This window comes from Paroedura picta, chromosome 6, assembly GCF_049243985.1.
Source record: "Paroedura picta isolate Pp20150507F chromosome 6, Ppicta_v3.0, whole genome shotgun sequence".
In the NCBI taxonomy this organism is placed as follows: Eukaryota; Metazoa; Chordata; class Lepidosauria; order Squamata; family Gekkonidae; genus Paroedura; species Paroedura picta.
Window position 1 is genome coordinate 33,646,448 of NC_135374.1, and position 14,906 is coordinate 33,661,353.

The following is a 14,906-nucleotide window of genomic DNA, read 5'->3' on the forward strand; positions in this document are numbered from 1 at the left end:
AATGCCACTGAAGATGGAAAACATAACACCCATAAAGATCTCCACTTGCCCAACCAGCATTACCTCTGCCTTATCAGGATTTAGTTTCAATTTGTTAATTCTTAGAAATTTAACCATGGTAGACAAGCAGTGTTTGAGGACCTCTACCATATCACCCAGAAATTTGGATAAGGAGAATTAAGAATTGGATATCATCAGGATACTGATGACAACGAATCCCAAAGTTACAGATGGTTTGTCCTAAGGGCTTTACATACAGGCTAAATAGCATGGAGGAGGGTATTTAGAAAGGAAAGTAAATACTAGAAAAAGAAGATACCAAACAACTTGAACTGGAGAACAATTTGAAGTAATAAAATTTGAAGTAATAAAATGTGGTAATTTTAATAGTATGCTTTGAAGCTCAGCCTTGGTATGGTTTTGACAGCATAGGCATTTCACATTTAGATTTCCCTACAAATAATAACAGCATCTCTGAACTTCCTCCCTAATAGAGCTATTTAAAGGAAAAGGAACACAATATTAGGTATGCAATACAAACTTCTGGTCTTTAGCACTGCAGCACAGAAGTCTTCTCAATGTAACAAGGGTGTGTTTCTTTTTCCTTCCTGTGCAGTAGTGGGAATAAAAAGTCACAGTTCACAGGAAACAATGGAATAGCATAATTGTTTCTATACAATGGAATGAGATGAACAGTGACAATAAAGTTAAGTAACAGACCATAAATGACCCATTGATGTAGGATCATTGCTGAAATTAGTGATGAATTAGAAAACCTTTGACTGCACTGTGATGCAGAACCTCCAAAACATGGGATGTGTAAATCCTTAGGAGAAGGTACTGATGTTAATGTCTACTAACTTGCATACTACCAAGGAAAAGCAAAGTTGAGTTATAGAGCAGGGTTTGGAGCAGGGTTTGGATGTGGGAACAAGCACAGAGAGACAGAAACACTAAACCTTCACATATGCCTTGATTTCCAATTTGATTTTTGGGGAGGGGATTTAGAGAACTCTGCATAAATTGCCTCTTGAATACAGCTGGTCCTGCTCCCAGCAACAGAAAAACTACAAAAAGGACAGGTGGAACCAGCTGTGATTTGTGTTATATACTAAAATCTTGGTAGCACAAAGCCACTGCTCTGCACTAGGCCTATGAAATGGGGTGGCCTAATCGGATGGAAAAAATGCAGAATGTGCCCATGGATTGATCATACCAGATAGATAAGAGCAGAACAGCATGCTGGCCCATTTAATTTGCTTACTCTGAAAAACTAGGCCCAGTTACTGCTACTCAGCATGGCTCAGTAGTTAAGAGTGTTGGCCCCTAATCTGGCAAACTGGGTCTGATTCCGTGCTCCTCCACAGACAGCCAGCTGGATATCATTGGGCTTGTCACAACCCTGATAGTGCTGCTCTCACATAGCAGTCCTGTCAGAGCTCTCTCAGCCTCACCTACCTCATAGGTGTTTTGAGCTTCCTGGGTAGCGAAAAACAGGGTCTACAAAACAACTCTTCTTGTAATCTGAAGAACTGGGTGGCATTTATTTGGAGCATTTTAGCCTGCTTTTCTCTCCAATTGGCCTCAAGGATAACAGTGGTTGCTCAATGTTTTAAATCATGATCCAGAAGCTGCCTTGAGTCATGGGGAGAGGCAGGATAGAAATAAATCAATCAGTTAGTAAAAGTGTACAAGGAAAAACTCAAATGTTGGTCTGAAGTAGCACAATAAAATCAGAGTCCAGTAGCACCTTTAACACCAGCAAAGATTTACCAAACAGCAGATAGTAATGTAAGACCTGAGAAGCAGTTCTACATCAATGCCAAAAGCCCTCTGGAATAAATCTGGGTTCCTCATTTTGAGGAATCTCAATAATGGGCAACTGTATTCCACAAAGATGATGATTACTGAAAGAGCTGTAGATTTAACAGTGGCTGACCCAACATGAGGAGAGAATGACCAATTGTTGTTGAGGTCAATTTATTTAAATATTCAGCAAAGTGTAGGGTGTGAATATAGACATCAAAACAACCCACTTTTTGCACAAAGTGTGGTTCAAAGCTAGCTATAAACCCTATCTCAAAATCCCAGTTTGATGTCAATTTCTTGAGATTTTGTTTGATGAACAGACAAGCCAGTTTTTTTTGTCACAACTGATGCCAGGTCTGTAGTTGCCATACTAGGATCTGGGAAAGCTGAACTCAGATTTCCCACCCCAACCCCCATGACGCTTGCTGCATTAGAATGGGCCAATCACTCCCTATCAGCCTAATTTATCTCATAGGGTTATTATGAGGATAAAATGAGAGAGAAACATGTATGCTGCTGTGAGCTCTTTGGAGAAAAACTGGGATTAAGAAAGGCGCTAGATGGAGAGTGCACTTGAACAAACTGACTTATCTTGTGAAGACAAGTCACACAACAGCTAAACTACCATTTCACTACTCCAGGTTTATGCAATGAAATATGAACAGGTCATTTACTAACACAGAGCCCCAGCTTGCCCTTATCATGAGTACAAACTTCTATACAATGACCTGTGAGTAATTTATAGCTATATGAAAATGACTTACTGATGACTAACTGATGAAGACATATGTACACCATCACAGTTCAGAAGAATAAAATGTCCCCACTTACACTGACAACTCTACTTCTATGCCAAATACCATGTTAAAAACCTATCATATTACTATAATGGGCTGGCGACAGATTATGCCAATTGCCCTTAAGGGGTTTCTACTTTTAACTTAAATATAGGGTTTCTTCCTAAATGCTTCAAACAGAAACCACATCCTATGAAATTAAGCAATTCTATCCAGAACCCACACTAAATTAAACATCCTATAATACAAGCCCGAGAAATTCTTCAACCATCATTTGTATTATAAAAGTACAATATGAACAAGTTAAAATCAAGCATTTCCCCATTATTTTCCTGAGGTATTCTAAATTTACTCTATAATTGAAACCAGCACAATCTAAGAATATATAGCTCATATTGTGTGTCATCCATGTAAGAACCACATTGTTGACCATATCAAAGATCCATATTTGTCTACAGAAGTGGCCAGCCAGATGCCAATAATAAGTATAGTATAAAACAGAAAGGAATTATGTTCCTGTAACAACAAAACATGGTTGTGGTTGTCACACTAGAAGGATTTGGGAGATTTTGTATTCCTTCTCTGTTCTTATGAACAGCTGGGAAATTAAATCAATAGATCTTCCACTGGTACTGAACTTTTAACAGGCCAGGTGCCAGGTGAATGCACTTGCAGATGCTGCTCCATAAACTAGATGCCACAGTAGAAAAGGTCCCGTACTGCATAGCCACCAACTTCATAATACAGGTTGGTCAGAAGATTACTCGGACCACTTCATATGAGACTTCAAGGCAGTCCTGAAGTATCCCAGTCCCAGAATGATTAGAGTTTCAAGGTAATGAACAGCATTTTGAATTGTGCCTGGAAGTGATAGACAAGGTAAAGCTTCCAAACACAGTCAAAATACATGCCCTCTAATATATGCCAGTCAACAATCTTCTTATTGCATTTTGGACAAAGTAAAACTTCCAAACAATCTTTAAAGGTAAATCCACACAGAAAATACAGTAATCTAATGTGATCAGAGCACAGTTTCAAAAAGGGGAATGAAGCTCAAAGAGAATAAAAGGATTGGGCATGATAATAGGCAAACTGTAGAATCAAATAATATGGATCAGAACCCAAAAAGAGATTGTGACTCTTTCACAGGGAAAGGAAGATCTAACAGATGAGATTCTGGGAAGCTTCATGGCAAAGTTTGGTTTGATTCTATAACATGTGAAACTGCCATGAAATACAGGTGTGGGATTCATATGCTTTACGTTAGAGAGGAAGAAAGTAGTGTGAAATTACATTGCAAGAGGATACTGAAAAATATGATAAGATTAATTGTTGGTCCCACTCCAGAAAGTACTATTACACTAGACCAATATAGCAGATGTTAGTCATAATTATGTCCCACTAAAACAAATACATCAGATTAGCCATGTCTGGTTTCAACAGTTTTTAGTGTTAACCATTGTCAGTTTCTTTTGGTTTTCTCCTGGACTTTGACTCACAGGTCATTTCCTGCCTTGCATACAGAAGGTTACTTATTTAAATCCAGGTTTTTCTAGTTAAAAGGTTCAGGTAATAAGTGATGTCAAAAGGACCCAAGGCCCTTCAGAGCCACTGCCCACAGAAGCCTTGGTAGACCAATGGTCTTTGGCTCAAGATAAAGGGGAGTCTGTGTACCTATTTCTAATGCATGCGTATGTAAAACTTGACTCAGCAGCATAGAAAGAAGCATTTTAAAACCAGTGAGAAGACCCAAGGGATTTATTGCAGGTTTTCTCACATGCTACCTGTCTGTATACCTGGGCTTCTCTCTGGCTGGCAAACAGCCTGAGGGCAAAATGGAATCTGCCAAACTATAGGGCCGTTTCCGCATTAGGAGACATACCTTGTTTGAGCCTTGCTTTGGATTTCTTTTGGATGCTGTAAGTCGACACTAGGCTTTCCACATTTGGCCCTTCCTCCCCTGGTTTCCCAGACTGAAAATCTCAGTCCTACGCAGTCCCCTCTGAGTCCTACGCAGGCAGCCTCCCATCATGCTTTGCTCCCTTCCCCTTTCCCCAATTGTTTTTTCTTTGCAAAATGGTGCCTGCTTGCACCTTTCTTTTTGTTCAGCCTTTTGCACCCTCAATGACCTCCCCCTCCCCCAAAGTGTATTGAATGTAATTTTTAAAAAACCCTATGTTGTTGTTGTTGTTGATAGGTGCGAAGTCGTGTCCGACCCACCGCGACCCCATGGACAATGATCCTCCAGGCCTTCCTGTCTTCTACCATTCCCCATAGTCCAATTAAATTTGGACCCTATGTTATCATGGTATAATGCTGCTGTGCAAGACTTTTTGGGAACAGCAATCACTCCTGTTTTTTTTTTTTTAAGCAGATTTTTGGGAACAGAGGGAGGGGGAGGGAGGATGGCAACAAGGAAAGTAGTGTGCACATATGACTCAAAATGGTGAGCATGGGGAAAAACCTGAATGCATGTATTTTCCCACTGGGTAGCCCCAAATTAGATTCCGCCTTGACAGATGAAATCACTTTAACCGGGAATTTCCAAAATGTGCGATAAGTCAGAGGGCAATTTGGGAGTGTGCCTAGAAAGGCAGATTTTAATGCGGAAACTGAGAGAAAAGTAAGGCCTTTAAAAATGTAAATCTGAATGATATTGCTAGTGCAGAAACAGTCAAGGAGGATTTTATAGCACAAACTTCAAAGCAGTTAAGTGGGACACAAATTAGGCAATTATGCCCTCTGCTGTCCAATCCTTGTCAGCTAAAGAACCCTTAAATTGAAAAAAAAATCTAGACACTACTAGATTTTCATCAGTGTACATTTTCATTACATTTCCACTTAGTTTAATTTTTTTAACAAGTAAAGGAATTCTGAACGTGTTTACTCATGATACTGGCAGGCAGAATTGCTGCAGTTAAAGCAAAGATTACGTTAAAAACTCAATATTTGATTGCTTAAGTTACTTAATGGTGGTGGTAGTCAAGAGTTCTTATTACCTAAGGAACAAGTACCCTGCTAAATATCATGTTCAGCCTTCTTGGGTTATTTGTGTTTGCAGCCCAGAGTTGCCATCTGTATCTTTAGGTAGCCAACAATACTCTTTATGTCTGTGTTAGTAATCATATTTTCATGGAGACTTCTGAAATTCAAAGATTACTACTTGAGAATTAGGGGTCTTTCTTTGACAACTATTTGGAAGTTGCAACTAATGTCAAATACAACAGGTAACAGACCTTAGAAGACTGCTGCATGAGACCCTAGGGGTAGCAGAGATACTAGTGAACCTGATGGACTAGTAATACAGCAGTTACATGTGACAATTAGCAAAGAAGGACACTACTCAACACTACAGCCCTTGTTTAACATACAGAACATCTAAGAATCAGTCCTTACCATCTCAGTTGAAGCAAACTCAGGCAGCAGCTGTTAGCTGCTTGCTAACTGGGACAACACAAAGTTAAATGAACCAGCAGTCTGATAACCTATAAAACCTCTTCCCTTATGTTCCGTCACAGTCTCCAAGATCAATCTCTTTTGATTATATTTGGCACAGCTTTAAAGGCTGAAAAGGCAGGGCATCAGGTTTATCTATTTCCACTTTGTCACATTCTGTTAGCATGATCATTGTTTGTTTCCAGTCAGGATCCATACAGCAAAAAGATGCATTTCTCTTCTAGGCCAAAGACATGAATTGATCCAACTGCCCACACAATTAAGAAAGAGCTGATGCTGGAGGTTTCACTCCAGCCTAGAAAACAGATCAACATCATAGTTTACTAGTCTTTGCTAACATGTCTAGTCCTGACTTTTAAAATGTAATTTCTATCTCTATGCAGATCAATGGTCTTCCCAATTATTCTAATTTTTACTGAGAGAGTCAAACCACAGACTGACATTGTAGACTGACCAAATAGCAGAAGTGGTGCGTGCACCTGTTTAATCTCATTTTCCCCTGGGACACTGTAGTAAAACACTATTCACAGCTGGTCCTAGTGGTGAGGGAAGCAAAAAGAATTGCTGTTCCTGAAAGTAATCTTCAGAACAGTTTTTAAAATGTACTTTTGCATAGTTGTCTTTGGTTCACAATTAGCTTTGCAATAGGACAAACATGCGGGCCTATTTCCTCCAAACTACTGAACTGGGCTGCCACCTACAGACAATAAGAAATAAGTTCTTTTTCTGTCTCATCTGATCTGACTAGTTCTTTTTCAACTCACCCCCAGAGCACTTTTCCCTAGGGAAAGGAGAATTAAACAAAAGCACACAAGTAATAATAAGGTTCTGTCTCAGGCCATTAAGTGGTAAAGTTAGCAGAGAGTGCCAAAAGACAGAACTCTAATAGGTGGAATCAACAATTTAATAATTCCAGTGTTGTTAGCTTGACATCAGGAGACAACCATGAAGAACAACTTGGATTCAATGCTCTTTTGATCATTTATTCAAACCATCATTTTTACAGTAGTTGCTTAGCAGACAATAAAGTTAGCAGTTATTTCACAAACTGTTATTCTTGCTATTCTCCCAATCAAGAGCAAACTGCTTAAAATGATTTGGGAACCACATGCCTGAAGGATTACTACTCCCTTATGAACCTGCCTGACCTCATCTTCTGAGGCCCTGCTTGGGGTGCCCATGCCTTCTGAAATTAGGTGGGTGGCAACCTGAGAGAGGCCTTTCTTTATCATGTCACCAAAACTCTGGAACTCTCTCCAATAGGAGATTCATCTGTCCCCTTCTGTAGCCATCTTCCACATTCCTAACCAATTTTTAAATACTATTTTTGTTTTTGTATGTATTTTAAAACTGCTGTTTTAAATGATGCATGTTTTGGGGGTGATTGATTTTAATGGTTTGAAAATGTTATTTTATCACCTATGTTTTAAATAGTTAGATGTGCAGAGGGACCGTCTAACTCCCTACACCCGTCTTTGCTCTGCAATACTAATAGGCTGGTGCGAAGTTCACCTGGCCTCAACCAGAGTTTTTTCGGCCCTGGCCCCTGCCTGCTGGAATGAACAGGGAAAAGCTATGAGCCCTGCAGGAGCTAATGCAGTTTTGCGGGGCCTGTAAGATGGAGCTCTTCTGCCAGGCTTTTGGTTGAGGCCAAGCTAGGGGAAGATCTTGGGCTCCTCCTCCGACATCCTCCAGTTATTCAACTTCTAATATCTACCTAGGAATAGCAGCCAGGGGAAATTGTATGAGGGACTTATGTTTTATCACTCTATATTTCAAATTAGTAGTTAGCTATTAGTAGGTGGCAATAAATAAATAAATAAATAAATAAATAAATAAATGTGTCAGGCCCTATATATTAAAATTAACTAGCTTTTTGAATTTCTGCCTTTTCCTATTTTGTGATGTTGACTTCCTGACACGTTTTGTTTTGCTGCGTAGATTAGTGGACAAAACAATCCCAACCCCTTCTTTATGTTTTGTTTCCAAGATCGCTGATGTCTTCCGTCAAGCAATTCCTACTCGAATCCCTAAATCAAAGGCTATGAACACAACTGTGGTACCAGTGAAGATACCTACTGGACAACTCAAGACACCATGCCAGGACAGTAAGGATGGAAAAGTACACATCGCAAGAACCCTACCCAATGCTGTCACTCAAAATGGTGGGAAAAGATAGATGACTCCCAGCGTCTCACAAAATATTTAATTTGTATTGCAGAGACAATACAGAAATGTCTTCCAAGACCTGTGAAACTCCATTGTCAGATAGAAAATATTATTACACTGGACCTATAAAGGCATGATTGTTATCTGCCAATATCAACTGCTTCACATTTGTTATCTGTACCCAGTTACAGGGCAACAGTTTAAAATGTCAACTATAGATCTTCCCTTACACAATGAAGAGAAGATATCCAGACATGTAGGATCCACTACTAATTAACATGTATTCTCTAATAGTTAGGCAGAATCCTTTATGTACCCATTACAGGTTTTTGTTCTGGTGCTCTTTTTAAATTATTATTATTTAAAATTTTGATAAATCAAATCAGAAAAATAATTAAATAAAACTTTAGATTTGACCAAGGTAGAAGCAACACTGCAAATGGGCAGCGGGTGGAGAGAAAAGAAAAGTAACTGATATGGACTCATTTTACCACCTGGTAAACTTTGTTTACCAAGCAGATTTGCCACTCACTTGGGGTGAGTGGCAATTGGTATCAACCTGCTTGCCTGTTCCTCCCAACTCACTCACATTGCCACAGCAACATTCTCAAATTTGAGCTAACAGATAGCACGGTGGTATCCACAGAATGAGAGATGCAGCATGATGGCAGCAGCAGTTTATCTATGTAGCACATGCTACAGGTCCTGGGGTTCCAGGGGCCCTGTGTGGTGCCTTTCCCCCACCATGGAGAAGTGTGGCCAGCTGCCAGAGCCATGACTCCTCACAGCTGCAAACCCCCACCCCCAAACTGCACATGGTGCTGCCCACTTGGCCCCTGGCTGTCCACTGGCACTCCTATTAACTTCCTGTCTGTGCCAGCCACAAGCTGCACAAGTGTGGTCTCCTTAGATATTGGGGCTTGCACATCCCACCGAGGTTCAAGTAACGTTTTTCAGCAAAGTGAAGCTGTCACTTGCTTCCAATGTGCCAACTATCCCTGGTAAGGTTGTCCCACAGTTACTTGTGCAGCACAAGTAACAGATGTGCTCTGCTAGGGTCCCACGAACCCTTAAACTGGTTCTGGTGCTATGGGCCTTAGGAATCCTTATACCAAGCTTGTGTGATGGTGACTCATGCTCACAATTTCTCCCTTCTAGCCTTAAAAAGCTAGTAGATGTTTAAAGTTAGAAGAAAAGAGCAGAAAATTCTCTACTGTATTTCTACAGAACATAGTCTTGGTTCCATAAAAGGAAGCTCTCAGCAGAGGAAAAGGGGAAATATGTTAGTTTAACCATTCAGAACACAGCAAAGGGAACATGGGTGGTGGTGGTGGTGCTGAGGGTCTTCAGATTCTGGTCCTATCCTTCTCATTAAAATAGATATGTTCAAATGCAGCAGTGTACCCAAGAAGGCAATATCATATGCTATATGACGGAAATGAGTGATTGTCTACAAAAATGCATATTTGCAGCATGCTATGTATTGAGATGTTGTGTATTTAATTATTGCCATGTACCATGTGTGTCAAAAAAGATTAACCCAACAGTTTGATAAGAAAATATTTTGTAAAACTTCAAATTATTTTAAAATCAACTTGTGCATTCAAAACCAAAACAAGTATTTGTCCTGTATCACACTGACAGTAAACTATCTTCTTAGTTACCTGTGTGAAAATAATAAAACACTGAACAACATTCCTAAGGTGCTATCCAAGGGAGAGAAAAATTACTATTTTTTAAAATAGTATGGTGAAAAGCAAATATGAAAAATAAAGGGCAACAAACCCTGCAAAAGCATACTAAATTGTTTTTATTCCTGAAATTGGCACTTTCTTTCTGCTAAATGATTACCAGATTGAGGCAAAAGCTCTTTCTAAAGGATGCACAAAGTGACATCCCCTCAACATTCAGTCAGTCAGTAACCTTTTATTGGCATAAAATACGTATGAGACATATAAAAATAGGGTTTAAAATTTCAACAAAATAATAAAATAGGCCACTCCCCAAAAAACCCAACAGCAACTTTTCTAGTACCTCAAGAGCTCTCCTCGGACCCAGAGAGCAGCTATCCACTCACCAAGCCATGTTGATCATAGCCATAACTTGTTCCATGTGGCTGAGCCTAGCAGTGCTGCTAGCAACTCAAGGGCTAGCCTCTGCTACTTGTGCCAACAAAGGCTCTCCAAGCCAAGCAAAATGGTCTAGCACAGTGGTCCCCAACCCCCGGTCTGGAGACCAGTCCCGGTCCGTTGATCAGTCGGTACTGGGCCGCAGCTCCTCCTCGTCGTCCTCCCCGGCTGCTGCCTCGGGGGCTGCCCTGCCACTCTGCCGCTGGCTCATCTTTGGTGCTCTACATTGGCCACCTCAGCGTGGCACTGCACAGCTGCTGCTGGCAGCACCCCCCTGAAGGCAGAAGTCAGGGGCGCCGGCGGGAAAGCAAGCGGAGCAGGGGCTCAGGCGGTGGCAGCGACGTCCCTCGACAAAAGACTACCCCTCCGGGCCTCAGTAAAATTGCCAAGCATTGACCGGTCCCCGGTAATAAAAAGGTTGGGGACTGCTGGTCCAGCATGCTGTTCTTCAACTCACATACTGCCAATCCCTGCATTGGTTTGACAAGGCACATTCCATCACTCAGAATCTGTGCTGTTTATCATAGATGCCCGAATAAAGTGAAGATGGTAATTTGGTGCCTTGTGCATGAGCAGCATGGCATGAGCTTCAGCTACTGTTCTTGATGTCACTTAGGGAGGCCTAAAAAGTTCATTTCTCCTCCTAAAACTTGCCAAGGCAAAGCTTGGAACCTACAAATACAATGCTAAACATTTAACTATGTTCCCTATTAAGTCAGCAACAGAAAATTGAAGGTCCCAAGTATAAAACAGAATATCTCAGTTCTGGAGAAATGTGACATCCCACAACAGCACAACCTTGAAAATATAGAAACTGCTCATAACAAGTGAATAATATCAAATATTGGTTGAGGGGCAGCTTGGAAATAGCTTCCTCATATTTGACCCCTACACACATACAGCCTATTACAAATGGGCATCAGGGAGCATTCTCATTGATGGCTTCAGAGAGCCAACTATTTCAGTCGCCGGGGTGTGATCTGGATCCTGAAGAGAATTCCAGAATCCAATTGGATCTATAAATCTCCTTGGCTAAGCACAAATCCACTCTCCGCCTATACAGGGAGGGGGACAGTATATCAAGCCGAGCCTTCACGGCATAGTGGTCCGACCATGGCACCCTAGTAGATTGGACTGGGCCTACATTTATCCCCATCCCCAACTGCTTGATGTGTGAGGCCAGTAACAAACTGGAAGAGTAGACCTGGTGGCTGACACCAAGTCTGAACTCTGCAAAAAGTCAGTCGTCTCCGCAGTGACATTGAAGTCCCCCAGAATTAATAACCTGGGTAACTTTATAGCCAACCTTGTGACTAGCTCCAACTCATTTCAGCCAATCCTAGTTCAAAGGGGGGAGGGAGAGAGAAACTATCCATTGTAATAACTAAATAACTAAAACTACCCCCTAAAATCAGGTTTTGCGTTTTGCAGGTATATCTTGTTTGCCATTTGCCTACTTTCAGAGGGCAATCTCTTGGCATCTCAGCCCTTCACAACTGCGCTTTCATTCATCCCAGCGGGAGAAATGTGGGGACGGAAATGAGGTTGCGCAACACCTCAACATTACATCTAGGCTTTCACCTATGTGTGATATTGACCAGTCTCAACATGTCATTTATGCTCCCTTGCTCCCCTTCCCGGCTTGGTGTAATGGTTAAGAGCGGCAGCTTCTAATCTGGTGAGCTGGGTTTGATTCCTCATTCCTCCACATGCAGCTAGCTGGGTGACCTTGGGCTCGTCACAGTCCTGATAGAGCTGTTCTTACAGAGCAGTAGTTCCAGGGCCCTCTCAGCCCCGCCTACCTCATCAGGTGTCTATTGTGGAAAGAGGAAGGGAAGGCGACTGTAAGCTGCTATAAGACTCTATGGGTAGTGAAAAGCAGGGTATAAAAACCAACTCTTCTTCTCAAAGCTCTAGGGTGTGACAGGGAATCCTAGCATCTGTCTACTACAAGTTTAAACTGATAGGACATACTTCCATCTCCTCAAGCCTTGGGAAATGTCACTCATACGGGGAGGGGAAGTTTGAAAATGCCTTTGGAAAATAACAATTCAAGAAGTCCTTTAAGGAACCTATAGTAGTTAGACTTATATGAAACCACTTTGTAATATAGATATGCTTCCCTTGCCTTCATAGCAGGAACTCTGATTTGCTGCCACCTTATTTATGTAAGATGTAAGCACTCATAGTTGAGGTTAAAGGTCCCATTTATGTCCCCAAATCACATTCACTGGCCCATTCACATGTGGCTGTACAAAACCTGTGACCAGAGTTGGGAAACCACAGTACTGAGGTATCATACACAGTACTGCAAAGACCCCTCAATGGTACAGTGGCATAGAGGCTTTAAAAATGCTGGCTGGGGAGAGCCTTCCAACCCTGTGCCTGCCATTTCTAGCTTCAAATGAAGTGAAAAGAAAAAGGGTTTTTTAATTTTAAAAAATTCTACCCTTATTTGAGCAACTTGACCCACTCCCTCCCAAAGCGGCCAATGATGGCCCTGGAAGGGTAGGGGCCCTGGCCATTTAAACCTTTGATGGCTGAAGCTCATTTCACTTCTGGGGGTGTGGCTGAGAGGTATAACCAGCTGACATCACTTCCTGGTACCTTGAAGCCTGAAAAATATTTTTGTGGTACCACCACATTCTAAAGGTTGAAAAACACTGCCTGTGATTTATGGCCTCAGCTGGAATGCCACAGGTGTGCTAATTCCACACACAAACAGTAAATATCTTCAAACACAACAGAGAAAACAAGAAACATTACATCAGGCTTTCTCAACCAGAGTTTCTTGACAACTTTGGAAGGGTTTCCTGAATGGGTGGGAATTAATTAACTTTGTATATATTTGTTAAATTTGTTAAACATTTATTGAGTGATATGACCATATGTGGTCATTCCACCGCCACCACCCCAGTGGCCAATGATGGAACTGGAGGAGGTGGAATGGTCCTGGGTGGGCCTGTACACAAGCAGCCTTGCTTCCCAAGCATATTCTGCACAATTGCGCTACTCCTGGGGTTTCTCAAAGCCTGAAGAATTTTTCAGGCTTTCCTCAGTGGGAGAAGTTGAGATACAGACTACCTGCAATCCTTGTTTAGGTATTTTCAGTACCCACAGCCCTCTTGCTCATATGCATTTTCACATAACCTGTAACGATACCCTAGAAATATTTTATTTCTTTCCAAAAACATATTTTAATTTTCATATAAAATCTAATTTTTAATGTTTACAATGCTATACTTTTTCTGACCTGGAGACATTGGACACTGCTGCTTTCTTGACAGGACCAAATTTCTGCATACCAGTCCCCCCAAATTAAGACAACCCTTCAGCTCCTGGAAAGTCTGCCCTCTACGCTGGTTTTCACTCCCTTCAGAAAAACACAATCATAACAAGCAGGGCATGAGACTGTTCCTGGTCTACTATTTGCTCCATCCCCGTTTCAGGAGCAATTCGGGTGTCATGGCAAAAAAATCTTGAGGGAAATCATTCCAAGCTATAGTCAGGCGGACCCTCATAAGGACTACCGAAAAGCACCGCTCTCCCCCCGTTCACACCCCAGCAGCAGGCAGCGCGCACATGCGTTCAGCACACGATGGATACGATTCGGAACACGACTCTTCTTGGTCTCCCGTGTCCCACCAAAGCGTCACTGCCAGAGTCCAGGAGGAGCCAGGTAAAGCTCTCAAGTGGGCTCCCAGGTGGAACGAGAGCAAAATCGACAAACCAGGCGAGACGCGGGAAAGGGAGGGGAGAAGCTGAACGAGCGAGGAACGAGCAAGCACAAGACGAAAACGCGAAGTGTGAGTGTGTGGTGTGTGGTGGTGGGTGGGGACACAGAAGCAGGGCGCAAGGTTGCGAATCGCGGGTGGGGGGAGGGAGATTCAACGGTACGGCATCCCGGCCGCTGATCGGCAGCCTCCAGCTCCTTGAGCTTTTCCCCGCACCTCCCGGTACCTGGGCGGCTGCGGGTCCCTTCGCGTGTTTCCCACCACGGCTCCTCCAAAGCGTCCCCCATGGTGCCAGTCCGCTGCAGGCCACGCTGCTCCTGACCCGAGGAGGAGGAGCTCCAGCGGGAGCTCCAAGGACGCCCCTGCCGGCGGCCGCCGCTTCGCGCACGAAAGGGCCGCCCCTGGGCTGGCTTGGGGGCTGGCCCGCAGACGCTTCGTCCGTCCCAGGGAAACCGGGAGCGAAGACGGCGTCGTGAGACCCTCGCCCGGCCGCTTGTTTGTCGTCGGGGACGGCTATGAGGCCTTTGGGATCCGCGCCACGTGTGAGGGGACGGCTAGCCGGCCGGGAAGAGGAGAAGGGAGCGAAGGCTCGCCGAGAGACGCTTTCAGTCTATGGGCGCCGCTCGCTTGGAAAGACGGGATTGGTCTCCGTGATGAGGAGGCGCCCATTTCAAAAGCGAAACAGCCCCCCGTTTTTCCTATTGAGTGGCAAAGGGTTTAGTCCAAGGATGCGTTGCCCCAGTGGAGAGGAGGGCGCGCTTTAAAAGTCCGAGGTTGAGGTTGACCGAAGCTAAATAGCGCTTACTGGGCCC

General features: G+C 42.9%; 2 protein-coding genes across 8 annotated transcripts in view; one reads left to right on the forward strand and one right to left on the reverse strand.

The window, feature by feature from the left end:
* FILIP1L (filamin A interacting protein 1 like) overlaps positions 1 to 9,849 on the forward strand; it is a 199,597-nt gene extending 189,748 nt beyond the window's left edge. For all 7 annotated transcript variants that reach the window (XM_077342054.1, XM_077342055.1, XM_077342056.1 and 4 more), the window contains one exon: positions 8,053 to 9,849. In XM_077342054.1, coding sequence (XP_077198169.1) covers positions 8,053 to 8,241 — 189 coding nt within the window. In that variant the 3' untranslated portion in view covers positions 8,242 to 9,849. The remainder of the gene's footprint in view (positions 1 to 8,052) is intronic.
* The window catches only part of CMSS1 (cms1 ribosomal small subunit homolog), a 225,589-nt gene extending 210,842 nt beyond the window's left edge, over positions 1 to 14,747 (reverse strand). Inside the window, exon 1 of the mRNA XM_077342070.1 lies at positions 14,321 to 14,747. Within this exon, the coding sequence (XP_077198185.1) occupies positions 14,321 to 14,381 (61 nt within the window). The 5' untranslated portion in view covers positions 14,382 to 14,747. The remainder of the gene's footprint in view (positions 1 to 14,320) is intronic.
* Between the last annotated feature and the right edge of the window lie 159 nt (positions 14,748 to 14,906).